Raw genomic sequence first — 18,450 nt, 5'->3', positions numbered from 1 at the left:
GGCCAGTAATAGTGGAGAAAGAAATAGATACCATCTAACTTCAGTTATTTGGTGAAAATTCATTTACCACACAATGCGGCCAGCCAGTACCATTAGACATGATACACAAAAAGGTATTTTATCTTTTTTTTTTTTTTTTTCGGGTCTGGGGATGGAGCCCAGAGGCATTTGACCTCCGAGCTACACCCCCTGCCCAATTTTCTATTCCTTATTTTGAAACAGGGTCTCACTGAGTTGCTGAGAGCCTCACTAAGTAGCTGAGGCTGTCCTTGAACTGTGATCATCCTGTCTCAGCCTCCCAAATGCTGGGATTACAAGCATGCATCATCACCCCACCTGGCTTTTTATCTAATGTAAATAAAAATATTTTAACTGAAGTTCCCTAGGGTCCCTCTTCTCAAATTCCTACACCTAGCTTCTTACCAATGCAATGGTAGGCAGAGCCAATTCTGGTGGGACATGCTTATAATTCCAGTACATAGGATGATGAGACAGAAGGAAGAGTGGCCTGGCCAGTCCACTCTCAGAATGCAAGAACCTCTCAAAATGAGGAATAAAAAAGACCTTCGATATAGCTCAGTAGTAGAGCAACCCTGAATTCAATCCCCAGCACCCACCTTTTTTTTAAAGCAGGATCTTTTAAAAAGTTTCTGACAGCCTCATTAAACCTATACATGAACCTGTAATCTTCCTTTCTCAGCCTCCCACGTATGGGATTACAAATGTATGCCACCACATCCAGCTCCCCAGTACTTCTTTTTTCCTGTGTACTGGAAATTAAACCCAAGGATATTCTACCTCCGAGCTATACATACCCCCAGTCCAATTTTTTATTCTTTATTTTGAAACAGGGTCTCACTAAGTTGAAGAAGACCTCACTTCAGTAATTGAGGCTGGTGGCAAACCTGTGATCCTCCTGTCTCACAAGTGCTGGGATTACAAACATGAGCCACCATGCCCAGTACCATCCCCAGTAGCATTTTTGGAAAAGATAGGTTGGCTCTTCTCTGTTGGTAAACTATCCCCCCCCCCCACCCAATACTGGAGAATGGAACCCAGGGGCATTCAACTTCCAAGCTACACCCCCAGCCCTATTTTTTATTTTTATTTTTTTATTTTGAAACAAGGTCTGAGTTGCAAAGGGCCTCACTAACTAGCTGAGCCTGTTCTAAGAACCACAATCCTCTGGTCTCAGCCTCCCGAATGCTGGGATTACAAATGTGTGCCATCATACCTGCCCTGCTAAACTTTTGGTAAAGGAAGTTATACAGCTTATTTAAGTCTGGTTTCTTTCACTAAGGTTAGCTATGAGGTTAAAACACACACACACACACACACACACACACACACACACACACACAGTACTTTGGACACAGAATTACAGGTTCAGAGCCAGCCTGGGCACTTAGTAGGGCTCTCAGCAACCTAGTGAGACTCTGTTTCCAAAATTCAAATAGAAAAAAATCAGGCTAGGGTGTAGATTGGAGGCAGAATGCCACTGCTTTCAATCCCCTGTACCAAGAAAAAGCCAGATACGAGTTGTTTGTCACAGTGTACACTTTTAATCCTAGTACTTGGGAAGCCAAAACAGGTTTACAGGTGTGAGAGCAGCTTCAGAAACCTAGTGAGACACTAAACAAGTCTACCCCAGGCGTGGTGGCGCATGCTTGTAATCCCAGCATTTGGGAGGCTGAGACCAGAGGATCAAGGTTCGTGGACAACCTCAGTTACTTAAGACCCTCCGCAATTTAGTGAGACCCGGTTTCAAAATAAGAAAATATAGGACAGGAGGTGTAGCTTGGAGGTCAAATTCCCCTGGGTTCCATCCCCAGACCCGCCAAAAAAGTCTGAGCCAGGTAATCCTAGTACTTGGGACCTTAAGACTGAAGATTGCAGGTTCAAGGATAGCCACAGGTACTTAGTGAGGTGTTGGTTCAAAATAAAACATGTGGAAGACGCTGGGTTCTGGGCCGGGGTCACGCGCGGGGCACGCCAGCCAGGGCCCACTGGGCCCTGGGCCAAAATGCCCGAACTGCGCGTAGCACGCCAGACCCCTGGAGAAACCGGGCCCAGTAAGACGCTGGGTTCTGGGCGGGCGCGCGGTGCACACCAGCCGGGCCCGGGTCACGGGACTCTGGGCCCCAGGCCAAAATGCATGTAGCACGCCAGACCCCTGGAGAAACCGGGCCCAGAACAGAAAAAGATAAAGAAAAATATCGGAGAGGAGGTAAGAAAGCCATTATGGATGCCAGGACACTGGAGATGCAGACAAAACTTATCTAAATGCACTGGAACTTATGGAAAAATTCGCCATGAAAGAGGACTTCTATTTCTCTATATTGTTAAGAATCTCAGACATCACCTGTAAGGAGAGAGTTTAGCGGAGACCAAGGAGAAATGCGGTGTTGAAAGAGTTCTTCGTGATGGTGGTGGAGACTTGTATTCAGGAGAAGCAGAAACCGGATCCTACCAACTTTATTTTTTTGGAGAAAGTACACCAAATGTCGAATGCTACCATCACGCATGCTTAGGAACACTGGACAACATTCAGAGTGGAAAAAGAGCCTGGGAAGGATTTGAAACGGTGGAGGTAGTGGCAATGCCAGTGGCCAATACTCAGGGGAGGCAGAGATCTGATACATTACACCTGGAACCTTTGAAATAATAATCACAGAGACAGTGATCGGAACCTGCTGAGGGGTTAGGCGGTGCCGGGGCCAGTAGCTGATATCGAAGCTGCTGTGAGGCAAGGCCACTACTGAGGCCTCCGTGGCCGGGATTGGAACCTGCTGAGGGGTTTGACCGATGCTGGAGCCAGCGAGGCTGGCATTGGAGCCTGCCATGAGGCAAGACTTGTGCTGGGGCCTCCAAGGGCGGGTCCGGAACCTGCTGAGGGGTTAGGCCGGTGCTGGGGCCAGCGAGGCCTGCATCGGAGCCTGCTGTGAGGCAGGGCCAATACTGGGGCCTACGAGGCCAGGATAAGGGCCTGCCGAGGGGTTAGGCCGGTGCTGGGGCCAGCGAGGCCGGCATCGGAGCCTGCCGTGAGGCAAGGCCGGTACTGGGGCTTCCTAGGCCGGCATCAGAGCCTGCCTTGAGGCAAGGCCAGTACTGGGACCTCCGAGGCCAGGATAAGAGCCTGCCGAGGGGTTAGGCCGGTGCTGGGGCCAGCGAGGCCAGCATCGGAGCCTGCCGTGAGGCAAAGCTGGTACTGGGGCCTCCGAGGCCAGGATAACAACCTGCTGAAGGGCTAGACCGGAGCTGGGGCCAGCGAGGCTGGCATCGGAGCCTGCCATGAGGCGAGGCCAGCATCTGAGCCTGCCGTGAGACATGGCCAGTGCTGGGGCCTCCTAGGCCGGGAACGGAACCTGCCGAGGGGTTAGGCCGGTGCTGGGGCAACAAGGCTGGCATTGGAGCCTGCCATGAAGGTAGGCCGGTGCTGGGGCCTCTGAGGCCGGGATTGAAATCCTGCCAAGGGGTTAGGCCGGTGCAGGGGCCAATGGTCAGCATCGGAGCCTGCCGTGAGGCAAGTTCACTCCTGCGGCCTCCAAGGCCGGGACCAAAGCCAGCTTAGGGGTTAGACCGGTGCAGGGGCCAGCGAGACCAGAACTGGGGCCTCCCATGAGGCAAGGCTGCTGCTTGAGCCAGCGAGGTCTAGATCAGTCCACTGAGTAGCCAGGCCACTACTGGGACCATCAAGAGTGGGATCGGTATTTGCAACGCAGCATGCACAGAGAAATATCACAGAAAATATAAATCAGACGCTTCTCTTAATCAGCAATAACTAGGAGGAAAAGGGCAACAGGAAGAGGTTGAGCTATAGAAAAGGCCCTATAGTGAAGCAACTAATGTGACCAATCAGAGGGTATGTGATACTGGAGGACGGAGCCTCTTTAAAACGCAGGAGGTACATAAACAAATGTATCAAATAAATCACCAAAGAAGCCTGGGATGGAGGGAGGGGGAGGGAATGGGATGGGGGCTGGAGGAGGGCTAATTGGATGATGTGTGCTTGTATATCCTCTCAAGTCTTGTACTCCAATGTGATTGATATATGACTACAATGCAGCAATTTAAAAAATAAATTAATAAAAATAAATAAATAAATAAATAAATAAATAAATAAATAAAACATGTGGCTGGGGGGAACTGGGTATGGTGGTGCACACTTGTAATCCCAGTACTTGGGAGGCTGAGACAGGAGGATCACGGTTCAAGAACAGCCTCAACTACCACTTAGGCCCTTTGCAACTCAGTGAAATGCAGTTTCAAAATAAATAAAAAATAGGGCTGGGGGTGTAGTTCGGAGGTAGAACGCCCTTTGATTCAATCCCTCATGACACACACACACACACAAAAAAGGCAGCTCTAGGAGTTATAGCTAGGATGAAGACAACCTAGTACCTAACTGTATTTACTCAGTACTTGAAAGATAACTAGATAAATTAGTATGGTAAATATGGTAGAGGCAGGTAACTAGAGTAGGGCCTTTATACAAGTTATAAGCAGTGATGTGGTATAGTCACATAAGTTTATTATTTTAAATTGAGAATGTTCTTTCTGTAAAAATAGTACTTTGTAGTTCATGTTTTTCTAATATGTGGAATGTATACAGAGTGCTTTGAAAACACTGAAAAAATAACCCAATAAAATGGGCAGTTTCCAAAAAGACACTTTCCAAAAAGATACAAATAGCCAACAAATAATTTTTTTTTTTTTGGTGGTACTAGGAGTACCACCAAAATATACCTCTAGGCTATACTCCCAGACCTATTTTATATTTTTTTATTTGGAAACAGGGTCTCACTAAGTTGCTCAGAGCCTCACTAAGTAGCTGAGGCTGGCTTCGGACCTGCGCGATCCTCCTGTCTCAGCCTCCCAAGCACGGGGATTACCAGCGTGCGCCGCCACGCCCAACAACAACAAATAAATTTTTTTAATTGCAAAATAATTTCAATCCCCTGTACCAGGGAAACACAAAACTATACATTTTTCTCAACAACAGTACTTTATTGACAAATGTATACTCATTATAAATCCATACATAAATCAAGATACTGAATCCCCAGTGCTGAAAAAATAAAAAAAAGGCAAAGGACTATTACTATGAAGCAAAAGATCAAGAGCAAAAATCAGGTAGGCCGTGGTGGCGCATTCTTGTAATCTCTGTGCTTGGGAGGCTGAGACAGGAGGACTGCGCAGGTTTAAAGCCAGCCTCAGCTGCTGAGGGAGGCTCTCAGCAACTTAGTGAGACCCTATTTCCAAATAAAGTATAAAACAGGTCTCCACCCTCAGTACCACAAAAAACAAAAACAAAAACAAAAACAGGCCAGGCACATCACACATCACACATACCTTTAATTCCAGTATGAGGCAGACAGAGTAGGATCATAGGTTGGAGGCCAGAATGCTATAAATTTAATGGAGACCATGTTTAAAAAAAATAAACTGTGATCCTCCTGTCTCAGCATCCCATGTACTGGGATTACAAGCATGTGCCACCAGTTACAAGAATAGCATTCTAAGATTATGAATTAAGACTTCTCCATTAGCCAGGTGTGGTGGCGCACACTTGTAATCCCAGCATTTGGGAGGCTGAGACAGGAGGATCGCAGTTCGTGGACAGCCTCAGCTACTTAGGCCCTCTGCAACTCAGTGAGACCCTGTTTCAAAATAAAGAATAAAAAATAGGGCAGGGGTTGTAGCTCAAAGGTCAAATGTCCCTCAGTTCCATCCATCACCAGACCGGCAAAAAAAAAAAAAAAAAAAAAAAAGACCTCCATTACCATGCATACCTTTTTTCCTCATTCACCAATTTCCTACTATTCTAACCCTTTCCTTTTTACATAGGAAAATCCATTAGATAATAATTGTGGGTGACTTACGTAAAAGGATATGCTCAGTCAAAAGAACTGACTTTTAGGTCAATAGGCTAATACCAAGAGAACACACAAGAAGTCAATTCATCAATGTAAATATCTTTGTGTTTCCCAAAAGAATAATCCTGAAACACCAAGATAAAATAGTTAAATCGGGTGTGGTGGTGCACACTTGTAATCCCAGCATTCAGGAGGCAGAGACAGGAGAATCAGGGTTTGCAGACAGCCTCAGCTACTTAGTGAGGCCTCCGCAACTCAGTAAGACCCTGTTTCAAAATAAAGAATACAAAATAAGACTGGGGGTATAGCTTGGAGATAGAATGAATCTGAGTTTCATCCCCAGTACCACACACAAAAAAAAAAGAAAAATAGTTATTGCCAGGGATAGTGATACACCTATGTAATCCCAGCATTTAGGCAGCTAAGACAGGAAGATTACAGGTTCAAAGTCAGCCTAAGCAATACTCTCAGCTATTTAGAAAGACTCTATTTTGAATTAAAAAAAAAAAAAGAGGCTGGACATGTGGGACACAGAGATATAATCCCCCTGCGTTCATTCTTTAGACAACACACACACACACACACACACACACACACACACACACACACACACACACACACACACGATCCCATTTTTAAAATATTTTATTTGTGGTCCTGGGGATTGAACCCAGGGGCATTCTACCTCTGAGCTACACCCAACCTTGTTTGTTTGTTTTGTTTTGTTTTGTTTGTTTGAATATGGTTTCACAAGCTTGATGAGAGTCTTGCTATGTTGCTGAAGCTGTCCTCCAACTTGGGACTTCCTATCAACCTTCCAAGAATTGGAATTATAAGTGTGCACCACTACACCTGGCTTACTCTTGGTTTGTTTTTTTTTTTTTTTTTGGTGGTACTGGGTTCCTGGATGCCCTTCTACCTCTGGGCTACACTCCCAGACCTATTTTTACATTTTTATTTGGAAACAGGGTCTCCTAAGCCAATGCACGTGGCTGGCTTCAAACCTGCGCAATCCTCCTGTATCTGCCTCCCAAACACGGGGATGACAAGCGTGCGCCACCACACATGGCGATTACTCTTGGTATTTTAAGCCACACATTTAGCTTCCTCATACTCAGTACAGTTAGTAACTGTTTTGTTATTGAAATTGATACCCTGTTTGCAACAAGTTATAGAAAACCTATCCAGGCAGTGCTTGTGGATGGTATATTGTGTTTCTAGATGGATACTTATTTGAGATCTAGGAGTTGTCCATCAACTCTTCCTATTTTTTTCAACAACTTTTTTTATCCAATACTTTTTTTTTTTTTTTTGCAGTACTGAGGATGAAACACAGGGACATTCTACTTCTGAGCTATATTTTATTCTTTATTAGAAACAGGGTCTCACTAAGTTGCCTAGGGCCTCACTAAGTAACTGAGGCTGGCTGTGAACTGCAATCCTCCTGTCTCCAGCTCCCAAGTACTGGGATTACAGTGTGCGCCACCACACCTGTCTTTTAACAACTTATTTCTGGACTAGAACAATAGGTATTGCTTGTTGGTAAATGTAGTTATGTGTCCTTAGAACATCCAGAACATTTAGTAGGATCAAGTCAGGCATGGTAGTGCACACTTGTAATCCCATTACTTGGGAGGCCGAGAGGAGGACTGCAGGTTCATGACAACCTCAGCAAGTAGCGAGACTCTCATCAACTTAGTGAGACCCTGTTTCCAATTAAAAAATAAAATCAAACTATCCCTGGGTTCCATCCTCAGTAACACACACACACACACACACACACACACACACACACACACACACACACACACTAGCAAAATAGGCCAGGTGTGGTGGTGCACACTTGTAATCCCCGCGCTTGGGAGGCTGAGATAGGAGGATTGCACAGGTTTGAAGCCAGCCTCAGCTACTTAGTGAGGCTCTCAGCAGTTTAGTGAGACCTGTTTCCAAATAAAATATTAAAAAATAGGTCTGGGAGTATAGCCCAGAGGTAGAAAAGCCCCTGGGTTCCACCCCCAGTACTACAAAAAATAAATAAATGAATAAATACATATATATATAATATATATAATATATATATAATATATATATTATATATATATATGTATATATTGCTGGAGTGGAGGGGCATAGCAGAGATAAAATGCTCCTGGGTTCAAAATCCAGTATCATCAAATAAAAAAAAAATTACCAGAGAACAGTACCATGTTTGAGACCTCTTCAGACTTAAAGGTAAGTGGAATTCATCACTGCTCAAATGCAAGCAGGTGACTAGTCTTCCAACTCCTAAGGATCTATATTGAGTCTTTGGAGAATTCACTTATTCTGTTCAGTCTCTTAACTAGTTGAGGTCTTGCTACTTGGCATGCTTTCCTGTCTTCCTATAGGACTTTCATAAAGGTTCCCAGAATATGTCTTTTACACAGAGGTCAAATCAGTCAGTAACTGGCTGGAGTTCATAGTATTTTTTTTTTTTTTTTTCAGGTCTGGGGATGGAACCCAGGAGCATTCAACCTCTGAGCTGCACCCCCACCCTATTGGTGTAGCTCGGAGGTTGAATGCCCCTGGGTTCCAACCCCAGTAAAACACACACACACACACACACACACACACACACACACACACACACACACACACACACACACACACAATTAGCTCCTGAGCCAGGTGTGGTGGTGTACACTTATAACCCCAGTACTTGGGAAGACAGGAGAATCGTGTGGGTTCAGACTCAACAACTCATTGAGACTCTGTTTCCAAATAAATATAGAATATAAAATAGGTCTGGGAGTGCAGCTGGAGGTAGAAAGCCCCTGGGTTCCATCCCAAGCACCATAAATAAATACATAAATGAATGAATGAATGAATGAATGAATGAGTAAATGAATGACTAATAAGACTTATCTCTTCAGGGTCACGTGGGCTGGTCAGAAGAGACACAATTCTTGTCTAAGTCATCCTTGAGTTCTTTCTCAGATTCACAAATGCCAGTAAACTGATACGACCCTGTTACTTGTTAAGAGGAGAACATGCTGGATGTGGTGGCTCACGCTTGTAATCCCAGCATTCAGGAGGCAGAGACCAGAGGATCACAGTTTGTGGACAGCCTCAGCTATTTAACGACAATCTTCACAACTCAGTGAGACCCTGTTTCAAATAATAGAACCGGGTGTGGTGGCGCATGCTTGTAATCCTGGCATTCTGGAGGCTGAGACAAGAGGATCTGGGTTCGCAGACAGCCTCAGCTACTTAGTGAGGCCCTCTGCAACTCAGTGAGACCCGGTTTCAAAACAAAGAATAAAAAATAGGGCTGGGGGTGCAGCTCAGAGGTAGAATACCCCTGGGTTTCATCCCTAGTACTAATAAATAAGTAAATAATAAATAAATAAATAAATAAATAAATAAATAAATAAATAAATAAATAAATAAATAGGCTCCCACTAGCCCAGCATGGTGGCACAGGCTTGTAATCCCTGCATTTAGGAGACTGATATAGGATTGTGGTTCAAGGACAGCCTCAGCTACTTAGCAAGGCCCTCTGCAACTCAGTGAGACCCTGTTTCAAAATAAAGAATAAAAAATAGGGCTGGGGTGCAGCTCAGAGGTAGAATGCCCCTGGGTTCCATTCCCAGTACGTAAAATGAATAAATAAAATAATAAAATAGAGCTGGGGGTGTAGCTTGGAGGTAAAATGCCCCTGGGTTCCATCCCTAGTACCCACCCCCAAAAGAAAACAGGATAAGAACAGGGAGAAGAGGAAAAACAGCTTTGAAATATTCATCTGAATGTCCACACAAGTTTTTAACCCAATATGATGTATGAATATAATGCATTTAAAAAAAGAATATTCATGTGAGCCACATGTGGTGGTACACACTAATAATCCCAGTCCTTGAGAGGGGAGACAGGAGGGTTGAAGGTTCAAGGCCAGTCTTTCTAATATAGGGATACTCACCAACCTAGTAAGAGCCTACTTCAATGTAAAAATAAAAAAGGGCTAGGGATGTGGCTCAGATGATCCATCTTTTCTGTATTATGAGTAGATTTTGGTTTCAAGGATGCATTCAACCTCTGTTACCCATCCATTGCTTTGCTCACAGTTGAGTCACTTCTGCAATGAAGGACAAGTCTTTTACTCTGCTTTGAGCCGGAAAACCTGTCTCTCAAAATAGTTTCCTACAGGAGCTGGGTGTGGTGGCTCACGCTTATAATCCCCGCGCTTGGGAGGCCAAGACAGGAGGATCAAACAGGTTCAAAGCCAGCCTCAGTGACTTAGAGAGGCTCTCAGCAACTTAGTGAGACCCTGTTTCCAAATAAAATATAAAATAGGTCTGGGAGTGTAGCCTGGAGGTAGAAAAGCCCCTGGGTTCCACCCCAGTACCCCCAAAAAAATATAGTTTCCTGCAAGAGAAATTTATTCGTGTGTGTGTGTGTGTGTGTGTGTGTGTGTGTGTGTGTGTGTGTGTGTGTGTGTGTGTGTGTGGTACTGGGGCTCCTGGAAGCCCTTCTACCTCCAGGCTACACTCCCAGACCTATTTTTTTTAAATATTTTTATTTGGAAACAGGGTCTTGTAAACCAGCACAGCTGGCTTCAAACCTGCACGATCCTCCTGTCTCCGCCTCCCAAGCATGGAGATTACAAGCATGTCACCACGCCCAGCTCAAGAAATTTATTCTTGAAGACTTTTACTGATTTGGTGAGATAGGCCTCAACCCACCCTGAAGAGACTGTTTACGAATTCAAGCAGGTCTATGAGTTTACTTGCAGCATAGGATGTCTGGGTAACTACTTGCTAATCAATCAAGTGACTATGCTTCCATACACTGTGCTTCTTTTAGTCTTGATATTGTTTGTACTCACACTATGTAATTCTAAGTTGCCTGGTGTTAGTTTGCTGGAGACATAGCACTCACAAGTGGGGCTTAATGAAATTCACCAGAATGTCCCTACTATAATGAGAACTTTCATGTAGGTATTCCACCTATGGCTAGATCAGTGCTTCAGGCAGGAAGATAAGCCCATGGCCAATCTGTCTCTACTTGACAGTGCTATCCCAAGAGTAAAAACCTAGCTTTTGGGCCCAGCTGGCATCTTTCTCAGCATAAAGAGGTTCGCATTAAGCTAATTCAAGGCAACATATCAGTACTCCAATAAATGAGTTTTCCATTGTAGCTTCTTTTATGTCTCTATTTGAGGACTGATTTCTCTGGGTACAAAAGTATCACTCCTTTAAGTGGCTATAACAGCACATGATTACCACCTTTTGACTCAGTCTCAGCCTGTATTAAAGCCAGGATCTCAAGAATATGTTTGATATCCTTATTTTTAGGGGTGAGGAGTATCCTCTCACCAAATAGATTCATGTGCATGTAGTACAATGAAAGCATATTTTCAATCAGTGTTAAGGTTGATCTCCTTTCCTTTGGACACCTGAGTTAGCTTTGGCCTTTTCAGTTGATATTCTAGGTGGCAAGCCTCAGCTTCCAGCACCTGCTGTCCGGTAACCATGGTGACCAGATATCTGCTGGTAACTGTCCATGAAGCTGTTCCCATTGGTGAAAAGGTCCCAGTCTGGATCTGCTATAGGCTGATCAGACAAGTTCAACCTGCCAGAAATCATGTACTCATCCATCATCACTTAGTGGCAATAGAGCCACTGGCTTTAGGATGAATACAATGTTAAGGCTCATGTTTGAGCACTTAACCAGTAATCATCCTTCAGTTCTAATAGGACTAGTCTTTGGTGAGGAACAAACACAATCACAGCTTGCCCTAGAGTAAATCTTTCAGCCTCCAATAATAAGTCACAAGTGGCAGCTAGTGTTCAACAGCAGAGAAGTTATCCTTCTCCTGAGGGGCCCAGCTGCTTTGACAAGTAGGCTATTGACAGTACTGTGTCTTCTAATGTCTATAAAAATGCCCATAGGGTCATACCTTATTTTTCATGTACAATTTTTTTTCAGTACTGGCAATTGAACCCAGGTGCATTATACCTCTGAGCTACATCCCCAGCCTTATTTTGAAATGGGGTCTGGCTAAGTTGCAGAGACCTCATTAAGTAGTTGAGGCTGGCTGTGAACCTGCAATCCTCATGGAACCCAGGGGCTTTCTACCTCTGGGCTATATACCCCAAACCCTATTTTATAATTTATTTTGAAACAGGGTCTCACTAAGTTGCTGAGAGCCTAAGTAGCTGAGGCTGGCTTCAAACCTGTACAATCCTCCTGTCTCAGTCTCCCAAGCGCTGGGATTACAAGCATGAGCCACCATGCCTGGCTCCAGCCCTATTTTTTATTCTTTATTTTGAAACAACATCTCACAGCAAAGGGCCTTGCTTAGTATCTGAGGCAGTCTGTGAACCACAATATTCCTTTCTCAGCCTCCCAAATCTGTATGTTTTAATCAAACAGCCCTAGAAATGTGAATATTTGTTGTTTTGTTGTGATCAGACAAACTTTTTTTTTTTTTTTTGCCATATTGGGGATGGAACCCAGGGGCATTCTACCTCTGAACTATATTCCCAGCCCTATTTTTTTCCTTTATTTTGAAACAGTGTTTCATTAAGTTGTCAAGGGCCTCACTCAGTAGCTGAGGCTGGCAGCAAACCAGGATATTCCTGTCTCAGCCTCCCAAATGCTGAGATTACAAGTGTGGGCCACCACACCCATTTGTCTTTGCCTTTTCAACCAGTAGGCCTGCAGCAGGGAGAATTTGGGTGAAAGGAAGCAGGGCTAAAGTATCTTCTTCCTCCCCTAGCCACACATATAGCTGCTAGTTCAGAAAGTCAGGCAGTTTTTATTTCCTCTCATATACATAATACCCTCTAAGTTGGCATGGATGGGAGAAAAAAGGACTAGAAGATGACTGCACCTGGGGAAAGACACCCAGGTTCTGGTGTCAGGGTGACATCATCAAGGCTGTTACCACTGAAGGCCAGGAAACCACAGCTTTTGTGGTATATGCCATTGGCTGAAAAGATGCAGTAATGTAACAAAGAGGACAATTTTATCTCAAACATATCAAATCTTTCTCAACTTTCTTCTGTCTGAGACCTGGAGATTCTGTGGTTCTGTGCACCATTAGTTTAGAGCCAAGCTGTTCAAACATTTTATCTCACAACTGCATAGACATTCACAAAATAAAAAATAAAAAATTGGACTTTATTTTCATTCAGCCAAATAATTAAGCTGTGAGATGGCACCACACTCAGAATACTTCATCTACTTATCTTTTCCTTCCTTCCTTCCTTCCTTCCTTCCTTCCTTCCTTTCCTTCCTTTCTTTCTTCCTTCCTTTTTATTTTTTTATTTTTTGCAGTATTGGGGATGGAACCTAAGGGCATTCTACCTCTGAGCTACCCCTAGCCCTACTTTTTATTTTTATTTTTTGCAGTGCTGGGGACTGAACCCAGGGGCATTCTACTTCTGAGCAACACCCCCACCCCATTTATTTATTTATTTATTTTATGGCACTGGGGTGGAACCCAAGGGCTTTCTACCTCCAGGCTACACTCCCAGACCATTTCATACTTAATTTGGAAACAGGATCTCACTAAGTTGCTGAGAGCCTCACTCAGTAGCTGAGGCTGGCTTCGAACCTGCACAATCCTCCTGTCTCAGCCTCCTGAGCACTGGGATTACAAGCATGTACCACCACACCTGGCTATTTTTTTGTTTGTTTGTTTGTTTTTTATTTTTTTGCTGATCCGAGGATGGAACCCAGGGGCATTCTACCTCTGAGCAACACCCCAACCCTATTTTTTATTCTTTATTCTAAACAGGGACTCACTGAGTTGCAAAGGGCCTCACTAAGTAGCTGAGGCTGTTGGCAAATCACAATCCTCCTGTCTCATCCTCCTGAGCACTGGGATTACAAGCATGTACCACCACACCTGGCTATTTTTTTGTTTGTTTGTTTGTTTTTTATTTTTTTGCTGATCCGAGGATGGAACCCAGGGGCATTCTACCTCTGAGCAACACCCCAACCCTATTTTTTATTCTTTATTCTAAACAGGGACTCACTGAGTTGGAAAGGGCCTCACTAAGTAGCTGAGGCTGTCTGCAAATCACAATCCTCCTGTCTCAGCCTCCTGAATGCTGGGATTACAAGCGTGCACCACCTGACTTAGAATACTTTATATTTCATCAGTCACAGTTTTTACATACATCAGCCAGATTATGTCACTGTAAAATCATATCTTTTTTTTTTTTTTTTTTTTTTTTTTTTACTCTCACCCCTACAGTCATAATTGACTGATTTAGCTGAAACCCTCAAAGATCCCTTGGGAGCTGGGAGTGACACAGCACTGGCATTTTGCAAAAGGAAAACATATAAATGAAGACATGCAGACAATCAGATGGGCCCACAGGCAAATGGATGGAAACCTTCAGACAATAAAACCTGAGTTCACAGTTGGTATCTAGATGATGTTTCTTGGTTCCCACTTAATAGTGACATCCATGCTGGGTGTGGTGGCACATGCTTGTAATCCCCGTGCTTGGGAGGCTGAGACAGGAGGATCGCTCAGGTTCGAGGCCAGCCTCAGCTACTGAGTGAGGCTCTCAGCTACTTAGTGAGACCCTGTTTCCAAATAAAGTATAAAATAGGTCTGGGAGTGTAGCCCGGAGGTAGAAAGCCTCTGGGTTCACCCCAGTACCACCACCAAATAAAAAAAGAAAAGTGACTTCTGAATGATAGGCGCCACAGAAGGTCCCTTGAGGGAACCAGAGACAGCTTCTACAAGGGGGACCAGAACATGCCCAGATAGACAAATGTGTTACAGCTAACTGCATTCAGCTGCTCTCCTCCCAAGTCAATGAAAATAGCAAAGGAAACTGCCCAGTTAGGAAGAGAAAAAAACAGATTTTCCAAGGTGAAAGAAAACCTTGGCAACTGCTGGGAAGTCTTCACACTTATTTCCTCCTAGCAGGAGAGCACCTCCATCATAACATTGTTAGCCAAGGCTAGCCATTTCATCTCCCAATTCCTGAGCAGCAAGTACTCTGTGCCTGACCTGCATGGGCTATAGGCAGTGGGAGTGAGGGACTCTTGGGTCCCATCTGGGTCATCACAAAGTATAACCAAATACCAATACCTGCCCCAATTTGACAAATCAATAATTGAGACAAGCTTTGGAAAGGAAAAAGAAATGTATTGATAAACTAGCAAATCAGAGAAGCCAGTAATCTTAAGAGTTTAGAACCAAACTGTTGATTATCCCTGAACAAAAGAATCAAGTCCCCCTTCTCTCTTTCTCTCTTTTTATTATTTATTTATTTATTTATTTATTTATTTATTTATTTACTTTTACTTATTTTTTTGCTGTTCTAGGGATGGAACCCAGGGGCATTTGACCTCTGAGCTACACCTGCAGCCCTATTTTTAATTTTTTTTTTTTTCTTTTGGTGGTACCAGGGGTGGAACTCAGAGGCTTTCTAACCTCCGGGCTATACTCCCAGACCTATTTTATATTTTATTTGGAAACAGGGTCTCACTAAGTTGCTGAGAGCCTCACTAAGTAGCTGAGGCTGGCTTCGAACCTGCGCGATCCTCCTGTCTCAGCCTCCCAAGCTTGGGGATTGCAAGTGTGCGCCAACATGCCCAGCTCCTTATCTATCTATCTATCTATCATCTATCTATCTATCTATCTATCTATCTATCTATCTATCATCTATCTATCTATCATCTATCTATCTATGGGTGTAGCTCGGAGGTCGAATGCTCTTGGGTTCCATCCCCAGACCCGCAAAATAAAAAAAAAAAAAAAAAGAAAAGAAAAAAAATGGCATTACAGAGTCACAGATTTTTGGACATAAAGTTATGGGAAGTGAAGCAGACCCCATGGGGGCGACTCTTTATTTTCTAGGACGTAGCACAGAATAAGGCAATCGGTCTTTATGCTTGTTGCTTTGTTGTGGATGATTAACAAGGCAGTGAGCGAAGGCAAATAAATGATGGTCATAGGGCTACCAGATCTGCAGTTAAGCCTTGTCAAAATTCTAATTCTTCAGGGTCTTAAGTCTTAGTCGTTTTTGCAGGGTCTTGCATCTATTTCTGAAACGGCGGGAATCGTACTACGTTGTGGCCTCACGCAGTTAAAATAACTCCTTAAGATTTTTGCTTCTTATTTGTGTTCACCCCGAGATATAGCTGATCTGGCTTTTCTTACCGCTTTTTCTAACTTGTTAGGCCACCTCGGCCACCAGACCATAGTCTGGATCTTCTATTCTTCGCTGTAATTAATTCAACTAGTAAAACCTTAACGTTTCATCCTGGTGACTACCGTTTTCTGGACGGATATGTCCATCAGCCAACCATATACCAGAGTTTGCTGATATCCTGTTCCCTGGAACTTGCTGTTTCAAATGGGCGGAGCTCGAGTTGCTAGCAAGTTTAGTGGAGCCAACGTTTACGTCAGTCAACAAAGGTCACGTGAGGTGAGTTAATCCCATCTATTGGTGAGCTTGGCTGGCTGCTGGAAAAGGTCGTGGCAGTTGCGTGGGGTTTACCCTGTGACACTATTTAACAACTTTCTGAGATTCCCAGTTAAGTTTGTAATTCTAAGAAATTCTACCGAGCTGTACAGCATCAAGAGCTTCCGTCTTCCTCCACTCATCGCTTTCTTCATGATGTGACTTCGGAGCTGATCTCTCCAGAAGGCAAAGCTTTCGTCTTTGCCTTGGAGATTTGATATCTACAGACCGCGGAGGCGGTAAAGTTGCAGCCTTAACCTTCAAGCTCTAGACTGGGACTGTGAGGGTCGACGTGGGAACTGTATATTTGTTACGTTTCCATGAAATCCTGTGGATTGTCGCTCACTGCTGCCGCTGCTGGTTTCGGTGATGAGGAAAAGAAAATGGCGGCGGAAAAAGCGAACTGCGAGAACGAACAGAGGAGCCCTAGCCTGACAGCAGAGGAGAAAGAGGCCCTTGGTGGATGGGACAGGTACTGACCATGTTCACCCTCAGATTGCTCCTGATGGGTTGGCGCCACTCTCCTGGAAGATCAGTGTTTGTTTCTGGTGGGGACCGAAGATTACCTAGGTCTCTGGCTTTCACAAGCCTTCGCTACAGCTCTGGCCTTGGCCTCGGGCTCGGAAAGGACGGGTCAGTAGTTTTTCATGAGTGTTTACAAGCTGCGTGTGTTTTTCTCTACAGCCGCCTATTCGGATTTCTGCACCTTGGCGAAGATGGCGCCAGGACGAAGACCCTACTGGGCAAGGTAAGGAAAGCGTACGGACCAAACTCCCTATGTCTTTCTGCCCCGCACCTTATTGGTCCTGCCCTTGCAATTTCATCTGCGCTGATATTGCTCTCTGCGGACCACAGTAATGGCTAAAGGGCATTCAGAAAACTATCCCTTAACTTTTCTGTCCTCTTGTCCCTGCATACCTTGCTTGCCTCTTTGCCACCAAGCTCCTCTTTGTAGCATGAGGCAGAGCTTGAGGCCTGACCCAATAGAGTCGATAGCCCTACCTAATTTTCTTTTTGATTAGGTTTAAGGTCCCTGAATTTTATATTCACAGATTGTGCATGTATACAAAGTTTCGAAAATTTACAACTTAACCTTTCCCGTGTCCCCTTACCCCCTCCTTGATCTTGGCAGCTTTCGCGTGATAAATTTTAACCACTCCTTTTAGGCTTTCTGATGTCTCATGTCTCAGAAAGGCAGAGTTGGAGACGCTTTACTGCACCGAATATTCATTGGGAATTTGATTTATGTGTTGATTATTACATGTTTGACCCGAAGTTAAGTTTACTTTTTAAGACTTAGTAACTACAAAAATAGTTTCGCTAATGTCTTAAATATGCTTATGAATGTGTGGATTTTTTCCTTTTAGGAAACTTGTTTCTCGAGTGTTAAGACAGGGTACAGTACCTTATTTGAAAAGTTGGCACTGTCATTTAGTTAATGGCTGCCCCCATCAGCCAAGATGGCGGGGAAATAGTGGGAGGAGAAATGAACGGGGGTGCGGAGAAAGGAGATATAAACAGGGAAATCTCTTCCATTAGTAGATCTTAAAATTTGGCCTTGCTTCTTGGTACTTAGTAAAAATTATTTTCAGTGCCAGGCTCTGTGTCACAATGTCTGTAAACTCAGTACTTGAGAGGCTGATCTAGAGTATCGCAGGTTTGAGGCTAATTTCATCAGTTTAGCAAGATCCCTAGCCCAGAGTGAGAATGCCCTTATGTTCCTAGTTCCAAAAAAACAAAGAAAAAGAAAAAGAGAAAGGAAGAAAAAGAAAAGGAAAAAACCAAATCCTTATTATTTGATATAATTCTTGTGCTAATTTAAAGCAGGGACCTTAAATGTATTATATTTATCAGTTGTAGCACATTTGATTACTCCTTGAAAAATGTTATATCCAAGATACAGAACCTAGCCGGGTATGGCGGCACATGCTTGTAATCCTTGCATTTGGGAGGTTGAGACAGGAGGTTTGGGGTTGGAGGCCAGCCTCAGCTACTTAGTAAGGACCTCTGCAACTCAGTGAGACCCTGTTTCAAAAAAATAAAAAGACGCCGGGTGTGGTGTCGCACGCTTGTAATCCCAGCATTTGGGAGGCTGAGACCGG

General features: G+C 44.1%; 2 protein-coding genes across 2 annotated transcripts in view; both read left to right on the top strand.

Moving 5' to 3' along the window:
* LOC308279535 (F-box-like/WD repeat-containing protein TBL1XR1) overlaps positions 1-18,450 on the top strand; it is a gene marked incomplete at both ends in the record, with an annotated part of 935,328 nt that overhangs the window by 470,267 nt on the left and 446,611 nt on the right.
* The window catches only part of LOC308279544 (histone demethylase UTY-like), a gene marked incomplete at both ends in the record, with an annotated part of 146,658 nt that continues 144,876 nt past the window's right edge, over positions 16,669-18,450 (top strand). The window contains 2 exons of the mRNA XM_080719671.1: positions 16,669-16,820; positions 17,033-17,096. Coding sequence (XP_080575797.1) covers positions 16,669-16,820; positions 17,033-17,096 — 216 coding nt within the window. The remainder of the gene's footprint in view (positions 16,821-17,032; positions 17,097-18,450) is intronic.

Source organism: Muscardinus avellanarius, assembly GCF_963383645.1.
Source record: "Muscardinus avellanarius genome assembly, chromosome: Y".
NCBI classification, from domain to species: Eukaryota; Metazoa; Chordata; class Mammalia; order Rodentia; family Gliridae; genus Muscardinus; species Muscardinus avellanarius.
The sequence above is the reverse complement of the archived record's forward strand: the minus strand, read 5'-3'. Positions and strand labels throughout refer to the sequence as shown.